The sequence below is a fragment of the Capsicum annuum genome, chromosome 9 (assembly GCF_002878395.1).
Source record: "Capsicum annuum cultivar UCD-10X-F1 chromosome 9, UCD10Xv1.1, whole genome shotgun sequence".
Taxonomy (NCBI): Eukaryota; Viridiplantae; Streptophyta; class Magnoliopsida; order Solanales; family Solanaceae; genus Capsicum; species Capsicum annuum.
The window spans coordinates 8282640-8309671 of record NC_061119.1 but is presented as its reverse complement, the minus strand read 5'-3'; the positions used below and the strand labels follow the sequence as shown (position 1 = coordinate 8309671).

Genomic DNA, 27032 nt, shown 5'->3' with positions numbered 1-27032 from the left:
AAAGTAGTGAAAAGAGACCCATTACCAAAGGTATGTTATTTATGTATTTGATCGATGAATTTCTCCAAAACAAGCTATTGTTATTTTAGCGACGCGATTTTTTGTGATTTTAAGCGATACATTATGAATTTTTGCTACTTTAGCAAAGCGTTCTGATACATCTTAAGATTTACATGTGATTTTTGTTCTTTACACACTTGATACATTCAATATACTATGTCTGATGCATAGATCTAAGGTCAATTAGCCTTTATATGCTTTCTGATACATAAGATAACAGATTTGTGATATTGGTTAATATTTATACCTGATACATTTAAAATACATATTATGATACATAAATATAAGGTTAATTAGTCTTTTCATGCTTTCTAAGACATAAGATATCTTATTTGTGATTTTGGCTATCATTTAATCCTGATACATTTAATATACTGATTATGATACATAAATTTAAGGTCAATTAGTCATTGCATGCTTTCTGTTATACCGCAATATTTTTCTTTTGTCATAAGAGTATTTTCTTGTATTACAGAAAGATGACATGGAAGTTCTTGATGAACCATTGTATGCAAAATTTCTGCGAGTCACTGGAGTGGATAAACCTTACAAAGAAAAACTTTGATCCGAAATGGTATGAAAGATGAGTACTAGTATTATTCAGTGCTGAGTTGGATTTTGGATACCTAGTATAGCAATCTTGATGCTTTTCAATATGCTTACATAATGTATGGCAATGTAGTCTCTATATGTTGGCCTTGAGTAACTTTTATATGAAATAAGTAAGAGATTGATGGAAATAAAGTGGTGAAGTAGGTCATCTTTGGTGCAGGTGTAAAGAAGTATCGCTTCTGTAAGGTAATCAAGCAGCATCATTGTTGTAGTTAAGAGTAAAGTTATTGATCGTGCTATAAATTATGATTTGTTCTTTACCTCTCGTTGAATTTTATCGTTTTTACTCTTCTGAAAGAGATTCATTCATATTCATAGTCCATAGGAGTCATTGAGCTAGAAAGGGAAAGAATACTAATTTATGCATTTATACTGTAAAAAGAGACACAAGACTTGTGCAGCTTTATTATAAGATTAAAGAAGCAGCAAGTCATTGTATATCACACTTTTTCACCTTTTTAACATCTCGGACAGTTTTTGCAATAGAGATCTGTAGTTCGATTTTATTAAAATTTTCTCATTATTCCTTCTTCTTTCTTGCAGCATATAGCCAAGCAACGTGTGCTAAGTTTGTCAAATGAATTGATGAAAAGAGGAAAGCACTCCATCCTGATAATGAATCCCCTTGGTATCTTGGTAATTTAAGTTCTAGTCTTGTCATTGATGGTTATTATAAATTCCTAATTTCCTCGGTCTGTCATTTTGTTTTGTTATGTCCTTTTCTTACTGTACTAAATAACTCAAGATACATTTATGTTCAGGAACTGTGGAGTTTTCACAGTAAGTTTTGCTGAGTTTCTTGGTGATGGACTTTTGATTTCTTCATCTAATTTTAATGCAGAATATAATCGGAAGAGATACGTAACACTCTTATGAAACTATGGAGTCGCCAACGGTAGGAAAGGATATGCTAGCGACAATGAAGACCCACCAAAACTAAGGCTAAATTCACCGACTGACGAATCAACTATAGTTGCCTTGTTACAAAGTTTCTGACATCTTTCTTGTGAACAGTAGTATCTTAGCGACGTGAATTATCGTTTAAGTTATATGCAATTGTTTTTTGGGCAAACAAGTTATGAAATTTTTTGAAGTATAGTTGTTGGATGTTTCACTCATCATTTGTTTATCTTTCTTGCATCACTTACATTGATATGTAAGAAATTATAAAATTAAATTCTATAATACATCAAAATGTACTAGGTCTTAAATGAAATATACTAGGTATATTTCTTTACCCAATGTAATATATCATACTAATGTATCATAACTTCTAATACAATTTTCAGTAATGTATCATATCACACAATATATCACATAGGTATTCATCTCTGCATTGTAAATCGAGTATAAATATATGTATCAGCAACTACAAGCAAAACAATGCATACTAAGCTTGTAAATTCAAAAACTAGAATATATCAAATTTTACTAATAAAACAATTTGTATTCTTGTAAAATTCAATCAAGTTATGTATCTTGTTTACAGATTTATCATATAATGTACCATATATGATCTATCATACAATTGATGACATAAATTGAAGTTTACAAATGTATTACATAATGTATCATATATGATGTATCATAAAATATATCATTACGTCACTTTTTTAAACTTGATAAATTATCAGTAGCATTTGTAATAATCTTAATATACCAATGTGTACAAAGTTTTATTAAAATTATACATCTTTTAAATTTGTAATGTATTAGTGTATATATATTTCACTCACTATAACGTATTAGTAATAATAGTAATATAATATTATTTTGAACGTAATGTATCATAACATATGAAAAAGGTACAGCTTTTATGAAAAATTAACCACTCCATAGTACAACAAATCAAACTTATCTAATGTTAATGACTTAACATGAAATGAATTGAAAACAGTAATTCATTAAAAAATAAAGAGTCTTTCAACTACAATATTGTTCAAACAATATTCAACGCTAGACAAGCTAAAAACAAAGCAACAAATTAATCAGAATACATGAAACATATACATTACAAATTCACTAAATTTTTTCTTCAACTGTACGTAAACCTTCACACCATTATCATTCCTAATCACCATTGGCGATGTATTTCTTCAACTATGTATCAAACATCAATTTTTTCTTTGATTCATCAATATCTGGTTCTACTGTTATGGTAAAAATCAATCTCACATATAAAATACTTTTGCTAACAACAATTTCATCACTTCTATAACTATCATAAGCGATTTCACTTTACCAAACTCCAAAATGTCTCAAGAAAATCGATAGATTCAAGATGAACAAAGTAGAACCAATCAAAGAAGGAAGTTTTTGGGAGATTTTGATTGAAAGAGCTTGATTTGCTTATTGAAATTTGAAATTATGAAAATTTTACAAATTATCTGGAATTAAACAGACATATCAATAAATTGATCGCGTTAATTACTCAACTAAACGCGCGTTTGTCGTTCTTTTCCTTTTTTAAATTTAATTAATTAGTTATTAATGTATCATATCATTATGTATCAGGACGTCATCTTATGTATCAGACATGCAAAAATCTAGGATTTAAAGTAATTATTAAAAAAGTTGGGAGAGAGTGTAATTAGGCAGCAAAGTATTGAAATTTATGTTGTTTACACTAAAAATAACACCACGTAGCCACTGATTTACGCAAATGTTTTTTTTTGGGCCAATATTTAGATTTTGTCCATATTTTTAAAAATTGTATAAATATAGTACTCGGTCTAACGTTTGTAATTGCTCAACATTGCTTATAAAATGTTCAATTATCCTTTAACGTTTGCATTAATTTGCGAAATATACAACCGTAGTCTAACATTCTCATCACTTTTTTTATTTGCCCAGAAGGTATTTTTAGACAATAATCTAAAAAGTTCATAAATTGTAAAAAAATAAAAATAAGATGATTAACTTCAGACTTAACAATTTTAATTTCGGTAGAGGTCAACTTCAGACTTGACAATCTAAATTTTGTAACTATAAACTCATATTCTTGAAGTGATTCTGAAGTGACTAAACTTTAAATTATGTAAGCTAAGAGTCAAAAAGATTTCAACATAACATTATAAGCATTTTGATTATTCAAAAATCACAAAAAATGTTATTGAACGCTTAAATGGGGAACAGAAGTAATATGCCAGCTATAAAAAATGTTTTTCTCTTGATGAATTATTATCATTGTTATGGCAGGCAAAATTCATCCTTCTTATATTTTCTTTGTTCCCTTTTTATCATCTATTAGCACTTTGTATAAAGTAGATTCTGACGTGAATTCAAAATTTAAATTTTTAGGGTTCAACTTTTATAAGGTTACGAGCAACAAATGTCTCCACCCTGCTTATAATGAATTCAAAAATTTAGTAATAACATCAACATATTCATTCAGTGAACTTTCACAAGTGAGATCTGAGAAGGTAGAGTGTACGTAGATCATACCATTATCTCGGAGAGGTATCGAGACTGTTTCCAAAAGACAGACAGCTCAAGTGCAGCAAAACCAGGGTACAAAGAAGAAGAAAACAGTGAAGAAAAGATAGCAACTAATAAGAAAATACTATAAAGTCTACAAGAAATAAATAAGAATAAAATAAAATAGTGCGGTAATCGAAATACAATAATCAAACAAACTATGATACTATATCACAAGCATGAACTACAATTCTACGGCTAGTACAACGATAAACACCAAGAAGTCTGAATCCTCGGAAAGCAAGACAACACTGCTATCAACTAACCTTCTATTCCGATACACGTCCTCATATGTTTTAGTATCATTTTACATATATATAAATATCTGTGTTTCGTGTCAAAAATAGTATTCATTCAAATCAATTTGAATAGAGCGGTGCTGCACCAAAAAATAGTACTTGTTCAGCTCACAAACTTATCTAAAGTATAATTTCAAATGATTGTGTTCCTCAAAAAATTTTTATGTTTGGCTACACAAAGATTATGTAAGTACCATTTTCTACTGTTTTACATTTATGTGCTAAGCACCAAGGTTGTCAATTTCAGTTTGTTATATAAGTAAACAAATAATTTCATGCCCAATTTAAACCACTTTGGTAACCTTATATAATAAAATCCAATCCACTTTTGGTGCACATTGCACATTTGTCAACTGTTGAGTACAATAGAGTGCAGGGTAATGTTTGGTAATGTTGAAGTTTTTTGAGACAATCAATGGTCCAAACTAATAGGGGCACGTGTAAGAAGATCATTGACCGGTAAAGACTATTTAGGAATGGACGTTCAGATAGAAATTGCATCTATCAAACCCTTTTCAGCTTTATCTTTGAAAATTAGTCATTATTATGTGTGGATTTTCAGCTCCACAAGTAAATTTCATGATAATTTCCTCAAGTTTCACCTAGTCAATTTGAAACTGCATGACGGTGGCTAATAACTGTTTTTCAGGATTGAAAAGTCGATTTTATTCGTCTCATATTTGGGCTTTAGAATTGAAAAAAAATCCGTAATAGCTAGAAAGTGATTCCTCTATGTGGCACGAATGTGCATTAATCGATCAGTCTGGTAGATTTCAAATAGCAAATGATAACATAAAAAGAAATGTTTAATAAAATTAAGAAAACAAAATTCTCTTTATATCTCCAAATGGAGTATCCAAGATTTGAAAAGCAATATCAAGTTTGACTTTAACTCAATTTTGACTCATACTAGTTTGATCAAATAGAATCTTTATACCATGGTCTAAATATAAGCACTTTTATCATTCGATTCAAGTCGCGAGATAAAAGATAAGATGATTTAGAGGTTGTGGTCATTCTTGATTTATATAACTTCATCGTTTGTTTTTACATATGGTCATTTATTAAACAACTACTCAAAACGGCGAAAATTTCACGAAAGCACCACTACCCATTGATATTGGAAGTGGATACTTTTTTTTCTTTCAACCTTTCCTATATTTTAACATCATTTCAAGAGTACATGACTTTTCATAATTAAAGCCCAAGCCAAAAACACATACATATATAGGAATTGACTCTTCAACACCCCTTTGGCACTTTGTACATATTCTCCCAACTATAGCCAGTTAAGCACTACCCATTGTGGTTCACTAGTACATGATATCAAGTGAAATTGGGGACCAACATGTGACTATCATTTTGTCTAGAAATAATCAAAATAGCCCACCTGCCAACCTTTCCTTGCTTCTGCATTTAGTTACCCATTGCTTTCAATAGAGTCGGATCTAGAACGAGTTCATTGACTTCAGCTGAACTCATTATTTTCTCTTTGATATTATTTTGAGCAGTGGTGGAATCAGATTTTTCACTAAATGGGTTCAGAAGTAAATATATGAAGTAGCCAAAGGGGGTTCAATGTACTATATATATATATACATAAAAAGATAATTTTAACTTAAATGACCAAAACTGCTCACTTGATATTTAAGGACCTATTTTGTATCTACCCCCAAACATAAGGTACCATTTTTGTTGTTTTCTCAAATTACATACATATGCAAAGAAAAAGAATATGTAATAAAATCATACTTATTCTAACCTGTGTACTCTAAATTCATTATATCCTTCTAGGTGACACATGTCGATCTCCGATTCATACGATTTCCTTCTAGGTGACACATGTCGACCCGTCATTCGTCGATGCCGGGACCCGGCCTCACCTTATTGTTCCCCTTAACAAGAAGCAAAGGGGCCCTTGTTTCTCCCTATTACAACCCCAGCAGGCCCCTTTCTGTTACCTGTCTTTGGTGGTAATAGTTGAAACCTTAACAGAAAACATCAATCTTGAATATCATTTAGAGACATGTGCTTCTGTTAGATGACCTGGTCCTCGAGACGGATTTAGAATTTAAATTTTACGAGATTCAAATTCGAGATTCTACTACAATTCATTTGATTTACTAGGTTCGGATATATATTATTAATATACCTTATTTAGTGATTTTTTTTAAACACATATACGATCCGAGTCCAAGCTACTGAGTCCACATGAATTATGTAACATGTGTCCCTAATGGTCCCTCATCTCCAATTATACTTCATGAAAGCTATTGTTACTTTCCTTTGTTGGACAGTTTAAATTAATCTTGAATTTGGTATTATTATTAGTTGGTCCTAGCTAGAGCAAAATGTGTCTCATTGTCAATGCAGTATAGATACTAGACAAAGAAAAATGAAAAGGACATGAAAAATGGATCCATTTGATTAGTGACTGACTATCTTGTTAATTATTAAACAACTTGTTAGTGCTCTTGTTGACCATAGAATATGTGAATGAGCACAAAGGAATATATGACATGATATCATAGCATCACTAGTCAAAAAGGAAAGTACAGAGATGACATTTTACCATTTGAATAATGATGTTATGCCACCAGAGTGCAATGACAAAAGTTTCTAACAACTTTTTTCAGTTTAAAAAGGATAGTTTAGTACACTAAGTACCACGCGTTAAGCAGGATCGGGGAAAGGGCCGCACCAAAGGAGGTGTGGTATAGGAATCCTGTCCTAACGCAAACATCAGTGGTTGATTTCATAGCTCAAACCAATGGCAGATAGGTCACACGAAAACAGTCCGGAAAAGGGTCACATCCAAAGAAGGTTTAAGGTGTAGGCAGCCTATTGAACCACTTCTCGAACCTATGAGAAAAGGATGCACCCGAAGGGAAGTGTGGTGTAGGCAACCTACCCTGACGCAAGTATTACTGGTTGATTATATTCCATAATTCAAACACGTAACCAAGAAATCATATGAAGATAACTTTATCATTGATTCAAAACCCTCCGATATTTTCGGTTTGCCACTAATAATATTGCCCAAGATTCAATCAAGGTTGTCATAGACCCTTCTAATGACAACTGGATAATCAATTTCCAGGTTGTTGGTGTTCTATACAATAAAGTTGGAAGACAATATGACTACCATTGTTGATACAACACCTACAATTCAAGACTTATCTGCCTTGTGAGTGCATTGAATTCAACAGCCTGTTCCCATTGCTTCTGTTTCATCATAAAACGCGATAAACTTAACAAAAGAATGCTCGAAAACCAGGAATAAACCGAAAACTGTGATATAAAATATCAACATTTGGATAGAGGAGCATATAATGTTTCGAAAAGACCAAGAAATACAAGAGCAAAAGGGAAAGCTTGGTAACACTTACCATTAAAAGGGAAGTTCATATGCATCTTAGTAGTTACATCTTACAGTAAAATAAGGACAGTTCCTTGTGAAGGGACTAGGACATATACTGTCTGTCATTTCTAGTTTGATTTACAAAAAAAGTATCCCCCCACACAACAAAAATTAAGAATTTCATTCATGTTAGCTTCTTCCAGTTTGATATTTTCAATTCCTAATGCACGTTCCTATACTTGCAAATCACTTCTTTTTAATCACCGCGCAATTTCTTGTGCTTGAGGGTAGCCAAGCTGCTGCTCCGTCTCCCAGTTCAACTTCGAAGCAACTCTTTCATGGCAAGGAACATATTCCTGCAATTGCAAAAAAAGAAATATAACAGATTGTCATTTCAACCAGAAACGATCAATGTTTCTTCGCTTTAAATGAGGCTAAGGAGAAAAATATTTAAAATATCCAATTTTTGTAGCTTTCAAATCTAACTTTTTAAAGATAATTCGTGTAATTTATACGTATGACTAATCCAAGAAAGGGGAGAAATAGTTAGAGAAGTTCAGGAGATAAAGCATTTTCATCAAGAATGAACTTTGTGGTTTGTCACTTATAAGACGTTACCTCCAGTTTCTCGACAAGCTCTGTTGCTGTTGGCGCAGATACGATGATTTGTCGAGCATTGGGACTGATGAAGCCTTCCTCCACAGCTTTGTCAATAAATGACAATAATGAATTGTAATATCCATCCACATTCAGCAATCCTACCTACAAAATGTACAATTCATATGGCTTTTATATTCCGATTTTTCAAGTTAGAAAGTAGAAGAACAAAATAGCATCAATGATCAAAAAGTTGCATGCATCATTGTATACCGGCTTATCGTGGATGCCAAGTTGTGCCCAAGTAATTACTTCAAGTAGCTCCTCAAGTGTGCCATAACCACCTGAATACAATGAAAATTTTATTTGCTGTTTGAATTCTGACTATCTAATTCCAAGTAAATGCCAAACTACACATTCTACACACTTTTAGTTTTAAGACCACAAAATTCAAAAATCGTTTATACCTTTCTCAAGCTCCATGCTAAGTCAAAACCGGACAAACAGATTGAAACGGAAGGAGTATTTCCCACAACTTTCACAAACTGACTCTGTTGCCAGAACAGTAGAGCCAGAATATGGCATTTATTTGGCCTCATCCTTCAGCAAATAGGATGGCTTGGTACTCTGGTAAGTTCTCAGGCTATAATCTCATTGAAAAATATTTTTTTTATTTGGTTTTGAATGCTTTGGTACATGCAGCCATAACAAGTATATGACTAGTTGAATTTTTTGGACAAGTAGAATTCCTTGAATAGAGTGAGCATGATGCCTTGTTAAGTAGAATTGCTAGGTGGCATTTACAATTTTGTGAAAGTGTGACAGTTTTCTTCTTTTTCTCTCTCAGTAAGATAGAGGAAGATTCTTGCAGGAAGGCAGTTAACATTTAAGGAAAACAACAAATCACAGAACCAGTTGATAATATTTCAAGAAGTGAATAACAGCTTTTAATTTTCAGTGTAAGATGTTGATGGGTCAACAACTAAGGGTTGAACTATAGGCTTCTCTAATGATGAATCTTGGGGATTGTAACAGCGCCTATGTTTCTCGGACTGCTCAAAAATGTCGACAGGTGCGTGTCGGATACTCCAAAAATAGTATTTTATTGGAGAATCAGACCCGCGGTGGCAACATTTTTGGTCAGTCCAAACAACATAGTGACCTTCACTTGCCAAGAAGAGAGAAGAATTGCAACGTGAGGGAGCCAAGGGGTTCGGCAGAAACCAGTAGTTTTGGTTCAAGCACTTGAATTGCAATGTGAGGGAGCCAAGGGGCAGTATAGGAAGCGGGATCGACAGAGCTCGGTAATTTATTTCAAACCCTGTATTTGTTTTAGGAATTTCATTTAACGTGCACAAATTATTAATTTCGATCTCAACGACTCAAAAGGACTAAACTCTCGAACTTATAAGCTTCAAATCCTAGCTACGCCTCTCGAGGGAGCAAACTATTCTTCCAAAGCAGAACTAATGCATATTAGATGTTACTTTTTTTGAAAGTTACTGTGGAAATATGAGGAGTACTAAGCTAAGAGAAGACTATTTGAACTCACAGAAGAATAAAACAGACAAGAGATATGGTGAATCCATGCCCAAAATAGCAAACTAGAAGCACCTGATGTCCTTTTGCTATTAGCATTTTGCTTGGGAATTTGAGTTCAAAAGAGTGAAAATTGGACTAGCAGTGAGTGCTTATACCAACCTGGTAAAGCAATAAAAGCATCAGAATGCCTAGCCATTTCTGCTTTCCTTTGATGCATATCTGCAACTGCCTTCACTTCTCCTACTGTTTCACCAGTTAACTGTGGGAAAAAAAAGGACAAATTATTCAATTTTTTTCAACTTCTTGAAATATGTGCCCCTCTTCTTGGGAGAAATGAAGAAAAAAAGGGGTGGTGGGGGTTAAAGGGTCAGAGAAGAAACAAGTTCTTGATGGAGTGTAGTGGGCATTAATGCAGTGAAGCAATGATGAGCATTTCAGAAAAATGGAGTTAAATCCACCCAAAAATCTTGATTTTTTGAATAGGAAACTCACCAAACATATACACAAACCAAACAAAACACTATGGTATACATGTACCGTATGTTGCTCGAACTCTCCAAAATGTTGCTGCACCCGTGTTGGATACTCCACAAACGCACAACTTTGGAAGGACCCAACACGTACCTATGGACATTTTTGAAGACTCCGAGCAACATAGCATGTACCAACACTGACTAACAACCAAGATAGAAAAATACAAGAGCTAAAACAGCAGCAACAGAGTGAATAAAGCATGCTACTCATAAAAGGGAAAAATCAAAGAAAAGCCAGCTGCCAAAGTACTATGAGGATGATATATGGATAAGGCCAATAAGGACCAAGAAAGAAACCAGTTCCTTTACAACCCCAGAAAAAAAAAATTAGAAGAAAAAGAAAGCACAGATATCAATATTTATGACAAGAACCATAGTTAATAACTAGTGTTAACAAGAAACTAACTCAAAGTCTCAACACATAAACCATGAGAATATACTATTGAAACTTATATTTTAATCAAGAAAGGCCTAAGACTTTTCAAGAAAACAACAGACATACCTCTCTAGGCATGAGTGTCTTGGGAATAACTCTGCAGGCAGACAATAACATGACAAAAAATTAAACATAGTAGAAGCTACTAGTAATAATTAAGAGGGTTAAACTCAATTCCACATGTTAAAAAAGTACTAATTAGTTAACTAATATTTTATCTTAGCATAGAAAGGTATCTTCTTTTCTTTTTTTTTTTTTTGCTTACCCAATAACATGCCTACCACCATCATGAACTGCTTGTGAAACCAAACCCATTAGGCCTATGCTACCTCCTCCATAGACCAAATCAATGTTTCTTGAGACCTTCAATAGTAAAGGAAAAAAAACTTGTTATAGTAACATTCAAAATGCTCAAAGATTGTCAAGATACCATGCCCTCAAAAACCAAATGTACTTGTTAGATGATGAGGCATTAATGAAAGGTATTGTACAATATGGGGGGGGGGGGGGGGGGGGGGGGGTTGCAAAACCCCTGTAGATGAAAGTAACAGGAAACATTGATTTTCACAAAAATGTAACTTCAAGAACAGAATGAACCTACACATATACATGACTACACACACACACACACAAAATACAGAGTTGCATGCAGGGATTCAGTTGGAAAAGCTTCAAAGAAACATCACATTTGCATGAAAAATTTCAACCCAAATGAGATAATCACCTAAAATTCAAATCACATTCTACAAAACTTAGATTAACTTCACGAAGAGACTCCACTTTTACAAACCAAGAATATTACAAACAATGACATCTCAAAAAAGAATCCATTTTCCCCAAAATCCCAAATGAGAGAAACACCCAAAAATTCAAAACACCATGTACATACATTCCACAAAACTTGCATTAACTTCAATAAAGACTCCATTTTTACATACCAAGAATGTACAAACAATCACCCCCTCAAACAAAAAAACCATTTTTCCCAAAACCCAAATGAGCAAAAAAAAAAAAGGACAGAAACAGAAACAATACCCTAGTATTTTCAAAAAAACACATTCCACTAAACTTACATTAACTTCATGAAAAGATTCCATTTTTACATACCAAGAATGTACAAAACAACAACCCCCCTCAAACAAAAAAGCATTTTTTGCAAAACCCAAATGAGCAAAAAAGGTTAGATTGCTCAGACTCTTCAAAAATATCAATGGTTACGTGTCAGATTCTTCAAAAATAGTATATTACTTTTGGAGAATCTGACACGAATGTAACATCAAAAGTGAAGACTCCGCGTAACTTTAGGAAACAACAAACACCCTAGTATTTCAAGAAACCAAAGCCAAAAATCAAGAAAACAAAAAAATATATATATACCAATTCTTTGCCCAGCTCAATAGCAGCATCTTGATAGCTACTTTTCTTCCCTTGACTACTCCCACAAAACACACAAATTCTCTTGAATTTTGACACCATAACATCACTCTCCATTTCCATTTTCTTAAAGTTTTTTCTACTTTTTTTTCTCTATAGTAACTCTGCTCTTCTTTGAACAAAATTCAAAAAAAGTAACAAAACTTTTTGAGCTAGCTCTCTTCTTGTCACAAATGAACTGTGAAGAGAGCTGTATATATAGAGGAGAGGACCAAATAGGGTGTTATTTACATATACATAAACGTGTGTGACACAGAAGGATAATGAATAATATTACTTATAGACCCTTTTAGCTCACCACTTACCAATTGCTAAATTTTTAATAGTGCAACCTTCATTTATTTTTATTTATCACAATTAAACTTGATAGAGGACTATTTTATCATATTTTACCTTACTAGTTAATGTTTAGTATTAGGTACCAAAAAATTATTGAAAAATAAAATAAAAAAAATAAGAGTTAATACATAAAAATGACCCAAAACTTAACATCAAATTATAACTTTGATTTTAAAATTTGACAGTGCACAAATATGACCTTTAACTATTCAAAACTGCACAAATATGACCTCCAATCCTACATGAAAAAACTCGTGTTCAACACGCAAAACTGGACACGTCCAGCTTAAAATCTAAGGGCATAATACATAAACATGACCTTAAACTTTGACAGTGCACAAGTATAACCTTTAACTATTCAAAACTGCACAAATATGACCTTTAAATAACTCTTCACTATTATGTTTTCATTATTTTTGGCTCAAAGATGAAAATAACATCTAATTTCTTTTATTATTGCGGAAAAAGAGCAATATTGAAGATTTATTAATTAGGCGGGTCAGCCTCATACGAAAAAATCGAGCGGGTATATATATATATTATAAAGCAGAAGACGAATTTAAGTTATATAATATATCTAAATATTATTTATATAAATATTAAATTAAAAATGAAACTATACTAATCTTAAAAAAAATTATAGTTTTAATAAAACGTTATTAAATTAATGTTATTAAGGATAATAGTAGTATATTAAATTAACATTATCAAATTAACGTAATTAAAATGTTATTAAATTAACGTTATTAAATTAACGAGGGGCGGACCTACGTGGTTGCCATGGGGTTCAACCGAACCCCTCGGTAAAAAAATTATGTTGTATATATATAAGATAGAAAATGTATATTTATGTACGTATATTAATGTTGAACCATATAAAACAAGGCACTTAGATAGCCCAGTGGTTTTATTTGCTCTTCTTGGGTGCTTCCTTCAACCTACTGTGCGGGTTCGATCCCTGCTAGTGGCTGTTTTTTTTTAATTAAAAAAAAATTAGGTGCTGCTGCTATAGAAATAAATAAAATAATAACAATAATAATAATAATAATATATAAATAAAAATTATTATTATAATAATAATAACAATAAAAAAAACGTCGTTTTAACACAAAAAATAAAAATTTGACAGTGCACAAATATGACCTTTAACTATTCAAAACTGCACAAATATGACATCTCTCCAAGTCGGCCCTTTTAACGACGTGGCACCGTGTGATTGGATTACCTTTCCACGTAGGCGCGAGTGAGACTCACGCATGGGGTTGCAGAATCGAAGGTCATATTTGTTCAGGTTTTGAATAGTTAAAGGTCCTATTTGTGCACTATCAAAGTTTAAGGTCAAAGTTATAATTTGGTGTCAAGTTTAGGTCATTTTTATGTATTAACTTAAAAAATAATATAAACATAAACCTTAGCTTACTATGTTAACACAAATTCTCATCCTTACAAAATAATTATAAGAATTTCAACTAATTATGAATCTTTGCTAGATATATCGAAAGTTAATAATATATCTTGACAGACCCTAAAAATAGAGAAAATATATTGAAAGTTAATTATGTATCTTTATAAAGAAAAAATATATCTTCATTGGATGCATCGGGAGCTAATTATATATCTCGACAGACCTAAAATTGACATGTTCAGTAATTATATAAAATATTGAAATTTTTTGTAATTAAACTTCAAATTGTCGGGATTTATGTTGTTTGTCTAAATAAAAAACAGGATGACCCTATGCACTAAAACTCTTGTTATGTGTGAAATTCGGGAAAGAATTGGATCAAAAAGGTTTATTGTATGCAAGCTTACTCATATTTCTGCAAGAGGTTATTTTCATAACTTGAACCCCTAACTTCCTAGCCAGATGGAGAATAAATAATTAATACTAAGCATAAAATATATAATTTTTTTTTTGATACGTTAAAAAAGACAAATAAAAATAGACGGAGAAAAGGAGTATATCTTTTTTAACAAAAAAAATACTATAAAAAAGAAAAGGCACTAGCTAATTGGTCAATGCCATATGTGATTTCTTTTTTCTATACATGGAATTGGAGGTATGGCACGTGAGTATCACTTAGCACGCTTGTGTTTTGTGCTCTCTCTAGGCACGTGTGGACCACCTGAATTTTTATTTTTATTTTTATTTTGTTTTTTCATCCGCAGTTTGATGTCCGTATTGGAGTCCTGATTAATTCGGATCGCGCATTGTAGGGTCCATTGAGGTGACAACGCTTCCAACAGAGTTTTCTTTATACCCAAGGTCGAACCCTCGACCTCTGATTAAGGGTGGAACAGCTCCATCCACTGCACCACAACCCATGTTGGTGACCACTTGAAATTTACTATTCGATTAATTTGAATTTCCGTTGCATAGAGTCTAGTCGGAAAATAAGAGGAATTGCTTAGATAGTAAACATTCTCAATCTCTAATTTTAAGATTGTTTATTCGAGTTATCAAAAAAGTAAAAAAGATTGGAAGGTTTTACAGAGAGATTATAATTGTGGATTCGATAGGTTAAAAACTATAAACTTTAAATCTCTTGAATCTGAATTTATGAAAAGGGGAGCGCTTCCTATTAAAACATTTCTCACTCCTAGAAATCCACACATTTATTTAACGTTTAATTCTGCATGAAGAAGTTAATTATGAACCAAAAACTGCAACGGAAAGGGTGTGTTTTTTCAATTTTAACATATTTTATTGGTTTAAGAAATTAAAATATTTTTTTCTTGAAAACAAATTCCTTAAACTATGTTTTCTATGGGAAAAGTGTACAAAAAAATGTTTTCCTGCAAAAAATATTTTCTATGGAAAAAAAATAAATTAAAACAATGTTTTCCATGGGTGTGTTTGGTATGAAGAAAAATATTTTTCATGAAAAATATTTTCGTAGAAAATGTTTTTATGAAAACTAAGTTGATTTCTTACTTATTTTCTCATGATTGGTTTGTGAATGAAAAACATTTGAATTTTTTTTTGTACTATGACATTCAAATAAGTTCCTTTTCTAGGTCGAGTCCTGAGTCTCGAGTCGAGGTCTGACATCCGAACCCAAGTCAGATTTGAGAGTCAGGCCTCGAGTCGCGAGGTCAGATCTCTGGTCCTATATCTTGGATCAGGGTTGAGATTCGGGTCTCAGGTTAGGAGTCGGGTGGAGTTGGGAGTTGGGTCATGAGTCGTGTCTCAAATCAAGAATCAAGAGTCGGATCTCGAGCTAGTGTCGAAAATCACTCTGAGACTTGGATTATGGCAGAAAGTTGAGGTGTGAGGTTGAACGAGAATTTTTGAAAAATAATTTTCTTAATTTTTGAAGGGAATATTTTTCTTGAGCATATGTCTCCTATTCTCCGCTCCCACCTAAGCATTTGTCTAAATTATATACCAATAATTTTAGAATAATAAATTTTATGAATAACATTTTTTTTCATACTGAACACACCTTAATATGAAAAACCTAATAAATAAAAGGAAAGAAACTAGTAATATACCAAATAGTAATTTTCATTTGTAGAATTATTATTGGTAAGAAAGCAATAGTTTGGTACTTGGTGTTTCTCCTACTTCCTTTTAGTTAGGGCCAAAGGGTCCATGATGTTCACTCTACATCAACTTTTTCCAATTTTACCATCCTTCTTTTTAATATGTTAATAAGTAAGCAAAATTCAGAATTTGAGCCTTATAGATTTTTATAACAACTTAAGTTAACATATAGTAATGATAATAATTAAAGTTATAGACAAAAAGTTATAAAATAGTAATTGATTTCTTGATATTTACAAAAATTTGAGCAGAAATCAATTGAATTCCCGCGAATCCACTAATATGTTGTCGATCTAGTTCTGCGTTATAGATTTATATTAGAATTTTTATTTTTAATTTTCCATCCAATTAAATTTGAATTCACGTGTTGCTGGGGTCATTTTTGAAGCGTCACTCCCAATAAGATTTTTTCCACTTTCAGGTGCTCAAATAATTTTCAAGTAAACAATTTCCATGAAATATATTTTCCTCATAGTAAAAACTGTAGTATTTAAATTCATGATATTATGTTTTTTTGTTAATTTTAATTACTCTTTTCCACTCATTTTCCTATATTCTTGGAGATTCCATCCTAAAAATTAGAAACAAAAAAAAAATTAAAAGAATTTGTCATCTGATCTAAAGAACAAAACATAACTTAGAAATAAACAACATGAACACTTTAAGAATTATACAAATAGAATATTCTACCTTTCTGAAATATACAGTACTACTATATGGAAACTTTTCTTAATCTAGTTTTATGTTTTTGCCTTTTTACCCTGCAACTTTGAAAAAGATTAACACCTTTTCAACTGCAAAAAGGTTCTAAATGGAAATTGACAAAACAATTATTTTCTCTTAATTTTTTTCCCTCTTGCACTAAACAATATTTCGATTAAAACTTACACGCATTCGATATATACACCAAGTCAATACATATATATATGTATTTGAATTTAAAATTCATATTTCTTAATAACCATGATTAGTTAATAGATATTTTACTTAATTTAATTACTTAATCATGATAAAAAATATTAATATGGTGTACACACCAGGTGCGTGTAAATTTTTATCCAATAACCCCTCATTTCCTAAATAAGTGGTTCTTTAGTTTTTTTCATTTTGCTTCTGAATAAGTGGTTTTAAATAATTAAGACTCCATTAAAAATATTCCTCCACTTTTACCCTTCTTTAAATAGAAAAGAAAAAAGTTATACCTAAATAAGAAATTATTAAAGAGTTACATTTTTTTCAAGATATTCATTAAGGATAATAAAGTAAAACATCTTTATTTTTTAAAAATTAATAGTTTTTTAAAGGACGTGTCTAAGCTAAAACAATCACTTATTTAAGGACGAAGGAAATCAACAATTAAAAAAAAAATTACTAGCATGCTTACTACAATTCACAAGTTACAATATATAAATTAGTATAAAATACAACACATTGTATGGGCATATATATGGGAAAAATTCAGATTGACTAGTACTACTTACTCATGGAGCAATGTGCAAATTAATTATGATTGAATAAATTAAGCAAATTAAAAACAGGTGGGTATTGGCGTATCAGGCTTGTACCCTCATCCACCCTATTTCACTAGACACACTTGTTCTATTCATTGGAAACATTTCAATTCTTATTTCTCTTCTCCCATGTCACTTGGCTTACCATATTCTTCCCAACCCCATTCCCCTACTTTATTTTTTTTTTAAGGCGAAATGATGTACTGGACCCTTGTATTTATTTCGGTTTGTAAAGTGGACAATTCTAGCTACTTAACATTTTGTCATCTGAATCCTTTAACCCTTCAATCCTTCAATCTTGAAAGGTTCAGATGACAAAGGTCTAAGGAGAAGTGTCCACTTTACAAACGGGATGGGTTGAAGTATTCAGATGACAAAGGGCTAAATAGAAGTGTCCACTTTACAAATAGGAACAAGTACAAGGGTCCAATAGATCATTTCACCTTTTTCTGAAGATTACTTTTTTTTTAAATCAGCTGACGTGCACCTTAATTATTTTATTAGAATAGGGCGTCAGTTAGAATTTTTACTAAAATGAATTAATATATAAATAAGTGAATAGTAGAAAGAAATTAAGACCGAGGAGTCAACATAAAGTCAGCAAACGAATTTTGTATTTTTGGGTTTGAAACGTCATGGATTGATCAACATGATCCTTTGAAATACAAATTATCTTAAGCTAGGTCATATTTAAATCCTAAACAATATGAAATTGGACTTCACATTTTATCTCTACCAACACTTTTCTCTTTATATGTCTTATACTACACGAATCTAACTTCTCGCATAAATAAAAAACTTCTCCTTGTATGAACCAATGCGACACGACCTACGCTACACAATTCTAACTTTTGATAAGAGGTAGTTTACTCTTAACACGACTCCTCGCAAGTCACTGTTTTCTCTTTATGGATTATACACGATGCAAATCTTGATTAATTGAGCTAGTGAATTTCGAATATCGAATAGTTATATATCCAAAAAGAAATTAGTTATTTCTGTTGGTGCCAGGATGGGAGTAACTTGGACCATGCCTGTTAAAACCAGCTAATGTCTATAACTATAGTATATTTAAATTAAATTTTGGAGAAAAAAATATTCCTCAATCCCTAGGTTGGCCTATCTGTCTCAACCCCGTAACCCCTCAACACCCCATCACCCCACCCCACCCCACCCCCCCCCATATCTGTTTTGTGTCTGATTACTTACAGCCCACTCTTTTGAAACTGCAAAAAAAAAAATAATAAAATAAAAAAATGTATAGAGATTATCAAATTAGTATAATTACTGATATGTTTAGTGGGGGTGTTGGATATACAACACATAAAAAAATGAGTGCATGCTTGCACGCGGGGGATTATAATTAGCATGTTTTTGTGTGTATATATATTTTCTTTTACAATCAAGTATTGTGTTTGTGTGTATTATGGTCTGTATTGTTATTGGTGCAGTATAAGTTTGCCAATTGGGGTGGGGAGTATAGGATACAGTTGGAAATATCTACTCTCATTCACTAACGGAGTAAGAATTTTCACTAAGTTAATTTAAATTAAAGTTGCTAGAAGTATATACATAAACTGGTCGAAGGAGATTCAACACCACCTATATACATAAAATAATGATTCTAATCATGTATAAATAGTACTATAATTTTCCGCTGAAGGGGTTCATCAGAACCTATGGACATAAGGGGCTATAGGATACAATTGGAAATGTTTAGTCTCGGTAAGAATTTTTATTAAGGTGATTTAAATTAAAATTGTTAGAAGTAAACACACGAATTAGTCAAAGAAGGTTGAACACCACCTATATATATAAAATAATGATTCTAATCATGCACAAAACTACAAATGATATAATTTTTCACCAAAGGGTTCATCAGAACTCATGGCCATAAGCTGTCTCTGCCCCTATTCTCATAAACTATTTAAATTATTTTAATTCATCAAAATTCATGGCCATAAATTGGCTCCACCCTTATTGTCGAATTTAAGATTTCTGATTGATGATGAAAAAATATGCATGACAACACTTTATCATAATCTTTAGTGGTTGTTTGGTTGGGAAATTGTTATCCCGAGATAACTAATATTGGAATTAGTTATCCCGAGATTACTCGGGATAACTTATCTCACCATGTATATGGGATAAATTATCCCATCACTAAGGGAAAAATGATGGGATAAGTTATCCCGGATTGGATTAATCCCTCCAACCAAATAAGGAATTAAGTGATTTTTTATTTTATCCCGAAATAACTTATCCCTTAAATTTTTTATACCTCAAACCAAACGATCCTTTAGTGGTAATATGTATGTCGTTAAACCATACGTAAGTGATAAAAGTTTGTATTAATGCAACACGTATGTTGCACTTTCCGAAGAAATTCACTAATTAAATGTACATTTAGTATTAAATTACTCTTATTAGGAGTAATATATACTATAAATTTAACTATTAGACTCTAAGATAACAATTACTGTAACATACATAGCGATAGCTTTAGTACATCGATTTTATTTTTTTTTAGACTCTAAAATAACAATTACTGTAACGCTCTCCGGGTGTACCAAAGTGAACAAATAATCTTTTTTTTTTTTAATATACTAAATAAGTAAAAGTGGATGAAAGGTATACTACATAAAAATAAATTTCAAAAAGTAATACCAATTTATTTTTTTAAAAACGTTTATTTAATTTTGAATGAGAAAAAATATCTTGAAAGGTGAGGAAGTGGGGGTGGGTTCTTAAGAAAGGATGACAACATAAATAAGAATGACAAAAGTGGTAATAAAACCAAACTGTCAATTGGTGAAGTAGAAAATGACTTTTAATTGATGGGGGTAATTTAATTTTTATTTTAAATTAATAAATTGGCACTGTCACAATTTGCAATTTTGTGGTATACAATTTTTTAGAAAAAAAAATCTCTTTAAAATATTTACATCATTAGCTCTCATTGAAAAGTCAGTAGGAAATTAAAGAGGAAAAACAAAAAGTAAAAAAGAAAAAAAAGTGAAATAGTCGGCAGAGTTTCATTATTATTTATTAATGAATGACAATTATTTTTTTAACCACAAAAAAAAATGACAATTATTTTGATAGCTTAAAAATTAAATTTAATCACAATATCCATTTGTTTAACGGCAAAATCTTTATTTTTGCGATGTCTATGTTCTAATGTTTTACCTGAAAATTGCTTAAGGGCAAATTAATATGAGGCTCGAAATTGATTGTTGATTTTCTAGAGGGTCATTATGAAAATGTCCATCGTTAAGATGGCCTTCTCAAAGGATGCCCCGTCTCGAGTCAGTTTTACTTAGGTCGGACCTAAATCACTTTAGGCTTCACCGGAAAAGATCTTTCCATGTCTTCATGGGTTGCAGTAAACATCTCTTTAATAAATGGATCAATTTTTATAAGTTTCAACTGTTTAGTATCTAATTACATCATATCCTTACTCTTTTAAAATTATATAGAATTTTAGATTCTGAACTGATCCAATGATAGATTACTTAGGATTGTCGCGATACATTGCTTAGGATCATGATACAATATTACTTAGCCGATTTCGTGATGTATCACAATTTTAAGTAATGTATCGCGATATAAATTAAAATTTAAAATTATAATAATTATTTTAAGGAATTGAAATTTTAAATAATAATAATAAGTTAAAGTGTGATATCATGGAATTTCATAAATTGATAGGGGTAATCTAATTTTTATATAAATTAATAAATTGGCAGTATCACAATTTCCAATTTTATGGGGTATAGACTTTTAAACTAAAAAATATTCTCTTTAAAATATTTACATCATTAGCTGATCTCATTGAAAAGTCAGTAAGAAATTAAAGAGGAAAAACAAAAGAAAAAAAAAGAAAAATGAAATAGTCGGCAGGGTTTCATTTCATTACTATTTTGATAGCTTAAAATTAATCACAATATATATCCATTTGTCTATCAAAAAAAATTATTATTTTAATTAACAATATAATTTGTAAAAAAGGTTAAATTAAACAAGTGGATTGAGATCGACCAAGATCATTTCTTTTCCATTTCTTTTCTTTTAATGGACTCTTTTATTAAGCCACGAAAAGTCAAATCGTCGCTTTGATGTGGAACGATTATATAATTAAAATTGAAAAGACTATTTAGTAGCACATTCCTACGTTCTGACGTTTCATCTGAAACTGATTGAGGGGCAGGTGTTAGGCTCAATATTGATTGTGGTCTAATATGAAGATATCCAGTTGTAAGGTGGTTTTTCCTGAAAATTTTTTTTGTAGGTTATCGGGTCTCAAATCAACTTTACCTAGGTCGAACCTAAATCACTTTAGGTCTCACCAAAAACAATCTTTTCATGTCTTTTTAGACTGAAGTAAACATCTCTTTAATCTCGATGTAGCCACGTGTTATGATTTGGTGTATCTTTTTCCCCATACAACATTAAAGGAAAAAACGATTTAGAACAAGGATTTTATTGATGATTCAAAACAAAGAAGATCAAGAATCAGTCTCTCAGTCTATCATTTCCTAATTCAAATAAAATTAGGAAGTTTTTATAATCCAAATTCAAAGTTCTATTACAAAAATGAAAAAATTAAATTCATCTCACGATAATCGTCGATATTAGCCAACAAACAAGAGATGAGGTACATATATGTACGATATTCTTTTCTTTTCTCTCTCTTTTTTCTTAAATTTCAAGATTTTCAAATGTCCTTTTTCTAACCAAGAAAAAAAGGAAATTAAATTCTATAAAAAAGGGGTAGGTGGAAGTAAGAAAGAAAAAAGTAAATATTTGGGAGAATTGGAATAAATGTGTGATAGAGGCCATTTTGGTGCAAAGTTAAATGAACCACAGGCCTTAAAAGATTATCATGTCATATAGTAGTAGTAGATAAAATTATGCTTCAGACTGTTGTCTCTGAATTAAAAAATAAAAATAAAAAATCATGAGTTGAAAATATATTAGTTAATTAATTTATTAATTATGAGTGTGGATCTAAATATATTATCACCTTTTTTCTCCAACCAACCCATGGACCTATTCATTTATTATTGTTATTTCCCAATGCAAATGTCTCGCTATATTGCTATAATTCATAATTAAATTCAATTCCTATAGGCTGAATATATTGTAGATAGATATTAAAATTATATGCCGTGTTTTGGTTGAATATCTGAACATATGAAAAAGTATTTTTATTAGATATTTTCTTTTATTCCATCTAAGGAGCTTTCATTTTTTTTTTGCTCCGTTAGTGATTCGAACTTACAACCTTATAATTAAATTAGACATTTTCAACTCATAGATTTAAAAAATTGATATGTAGATTCAGAAATATTCATTACGTAATTAAGTTAATCACAGAAAGAAAATTATCTTCCTCTTTGATTATACAAATCAACATAATCTATTGAAACATGCATGAAGTTTTACGGTCTAAATAAAATATATTTTATGACTTATTAAAGTTAATATTTATAATTAAATATGCATATTTTTTGTGATTAACCTATCTATTTTATGGTCCGAATCACATCACTGCTGATGTATTCGTCTTCCATAATAATCCTCCAAAATAAAATATTTCAAAAATTATTTGAATTGCGCAAAAACTTAAGTTGTTTTGAAGGTTTGTTGCCTTTATTTGTCGAGTTGTCTTTGATTGTAAGGTGAGATGGAAGAATCAATTAAAGTTGTGTTTAAGGACGAATTTGAAATTTTAAGTTTGTAGATTCTTCGCTGACTTCAAAGGGATCCCAAGTCAAGCACGAGAGAACCGCAATAGAGTTATTCATACCACCGAACCAACAACTACTTTTAGTAATAAGTTTCCAACTATAAATTGTTTATATGATTAATGAATACTTTATCGAACCAAAATTATTGAATTATCGAAAATCCCCACACAATACCTTTGATCTGTCCTTAGTCTTGTCGATTGATAAATGTCTTTTCATTCTTAATTAAAAAAGAAAAAATAGATTCAAACTCTAAAAATTAAATTGCTTTTAACAAAGGACATTCTATTTTTAAAATGAAAATTTTTAATATAAATTTAAATTAATCAAATTCAAAGCAAATATAAAAAATAAAATAAAATAATGGAAGAAACCCTCTTCAAAGATTTGGCCCCATAATGCTTTGTGGGATGAACCCACTCATCATTTCTTGTATCAATCCAATTTCACTTGCATGCAACCTTGCCCCCAACATGATTTGGACTGGCTGTCCCCATTTTGTTTTACGATTTTCTTTTTCACAATAATTTATTCTTATTTTGTTGATGTTTTTAATATACTAATTACTAGTCTCCATAAATGTGCTTTACACTTTATTTTCTATTAATTTTATGATCGTTGAAAATATTACATAATTATTAATAACTATATGAATTTATTTTATGAGGTACAGAAATATATCTCCGACCTCGACTCGTGTTTCGATATATCTGATTTCAACTCGATATATAATTTTCGATCTTGATTTTTGACCTGACGTGAACCTGAATTTGTATTCCAATTTGAGACTCAATTCTTGACCCAACTCCAACCCCTAAAATCTGACTCTCGATCTCGACTAGATACATGACCTGATATTTTGATTCTTGATCTTGTGGGACCCTAATTTGTAACTCGACTCGTGACTCCACTTTTATCCCATCTCCAAATCCTAAAACCTAACTCATGATGACTCTCGATCCCAAACCAAACTCGAGGTGTGGATTTTTTTTTTCTAAAGGCGTGGGGGCTTACCGAATTTGTTACATTCTACCTTATATTAATTATTGTTGTAATTACTGCTTTTTAATTGTTTGGGGTAAAAGCCTTTTACTAATTGAAACCTAAAAATAAGACTTATTGAGTTGTAAAATACATGAATATATAATAAAATGCTACTTCAACTTAGATTTGCATTTGAATTTGGATTTTACCCTTTCACCTGGATTCCAAATTATTGGATTAAAACAATAAATTATACTTAGTATGGTGATTACCATCAGTATGTTTTTGACGATCATGAATCTTTTGATGGGCGGTATAAATATTTTTACGATGTCAAAAAACTAATGGGTTTTGGAAATATGAAGGTGTGTTGCCTAAAAGTTTTAAAAAGGAGAAAATTAGTTCTATTCTAATATGAAAATATTTTGTTTTAGTCTTAAGATAAAATTACACTTATACTCATTAATAAGATTTCTAATGGAGGAAGTTATAACTTAAAAGGATATATATATATATATATCTATCTATAATCTATAATCTATAATCTATAATCTATATCTATATCTATAATCTATAATCTATAATCTATATCTATCTATAATCTATATCTATTCTATAATATATTAAAAGTGTGAAGACCCTTAGAAAAATGATTTGAAATATTTACTATTATAGCTAAAAGTGGAGGAAGTTTTTTTTTTTTTAAAAAAAATAATTGGACTGCTTGTCGGCTAAATTAAAGGGGAAGAAAAAAATAATTTTCTACGCCAAAAAGTAAAGGAATCCGTTCCAAAGTTTGCTATTGTAGTTACATGGGAAAACAAGTACAAAAAGTAGGAATATATGGAAAATCCTACTAAAATATTAATTAGTATCCTATTTGATTTATAAATCTTCTACTTTTCTATAAAAAGTATTATACTTTCAGATTCTTCTTCATTGACGTTACTCATTTTTTATTATCGTAATATTTTGTGATAGTTTAAAGATTGTTGATGAATGTCGCTTTGAGGATTTTTTTAGTGTAAAAGTTAGGTTTTAATTGTATTATTTCGATATCATCTTATTGTTTGTTGTAATTTACAGGTGGTCGATGAATGTCGATTGATTTTGAAGAACTTTTTGTAAACGTTAAGTTTAATTGTCTTATTTTGATATATTTATCATAGTTCCTTTTTGTTGTAGTTTACAAATGGTAGAAGAATGTCAGTCTGTTTTGAGGAATTCATTTAGGTAAAGATTAGGTTAAATTGTATTGTTTTGATATCTTTATTATCGTATTATTTTGTGATCGTTGATGAATGTCGATCGGCTTTGAGGAATCTTTTTGTGTAAAGGTTATGTTTAATTGTATTATTTTAATATCTTTATTATCGTATTGTTTTATGATAGTTTACATGTCGTTGATGAATGTCGATCGACTTTGAGATTTTTTGTTGTGTAAAGATTAGGTTTAATTATATTGTTTTGATATCTCTATTATTGTGTTGTTTTGTTGTAGTTTACAGGTGTCGATGAATGTTGGTCAGCTTTGAGAAATTTTTGTATAAAGGTTAGTTTATAGGTGGTAGATGAATGTCGAACGACTTTGAGAATGATATTTCTACTATCATATTATTTTGTGGTAGTTTGTAGGTTGTAAACGAATGTCAATCGACTTTAAAAGAAATTTTGTATAAAGATTAATTTTAATTGTATTGTTTTAATATCTATATTATCTTTTTATAGCCTCCCATAGATAGATTATTGGATAAATTTTATTAAACAATTTGGATAATTCTTGTTTTTTGAGTAGAAATTTTTTTTTTTACTATATCATTAATTACATAAATTCTCCATCTTTACATGTTCAAAAGATGTTGAATTTAATTATTGTATTCATCTTTATTATTTAGATAAATATCTTATTTCATATGACGTTTAATCTCATTAAATTAAGGTCACACGTACACCTAAACTAGATAGATAGATCACTTTCTGGTTATATCTAAATCAAACCAAAACATTGTGGTATGATTTTCTATTTTATTGGACTAATTAGCTGGGCTTTAAAACAAATGCTTCAAATGTGACAAAATCAAGAGTCAAAAGACCTTATTATGCTTCCGATTTGGTTTTAGTATCATTTGGATTCGATTAATTTAGAGTCGCAATAATAATTCTACTTTTATGTTAAAATGCATGTTTCCTATATCTTATTATCTCACTACAATCTTTATATGTTTCCAAAATCGGATTAATTCTTTTAAGATTTAATTTATTTGGGTGCATAGGCTGCACCTGCTTACATGCAATAACTCACAAATTTAAAAAGAAATGTAAAGCGAATCAGACAAGCTCGGTACGGTGAGATCGATCCCTTTACATTCTTTTAGAATACCCCACAAGCTGCACCAGCTCAATCGATTGAAAACAGAAAAATTCAATTTCTGATAATTTTTTTTATGAGATATCCCCTGCTATATCAATTCAAATACACTTATTTTCTTACTACTAAATTCTTTTAAATAATTTAATAATGTAAAAAATTATTTTACATCTTATATG

At 30.7% G+C, this 27032-nt stretch overlaps 1 protein-coding gene across 1 annotated transcript; it reads right to left on the bottom strand.

The window, feature by feature from the left end:
* Positions 1–7802: 7802 nt before the first annotated feature.
* LOC107843084 (cytokinin riboside 5'-monophosphate phosphoribohydrolase LOG3) lies at positions 7803–12596 on the bottom strand. Its single transcript, XM_016687251.2, has 7 exons — positions 12295–12596; positions 11183–11280; positions 10984–11014; positions 10108–10207; positions 8680–8750; positions 8428–8571; positions 7803–8165 (listed from the first exon to the last, which is right to left on the bottom strand). The coding sequence occupies exons 1-7, from the start codon at positions 12412–12414 to the stop codon at positions 8070–8072; spliced, it is 660 nt and encodes a 219-aa protein (XP_016542737.1). The 5' UTR covers positions 12415–12596; the 3' UTR covers positions 7803–8069.
* Positions 12597–27032: the final 14436 nt, after the last annotated feature.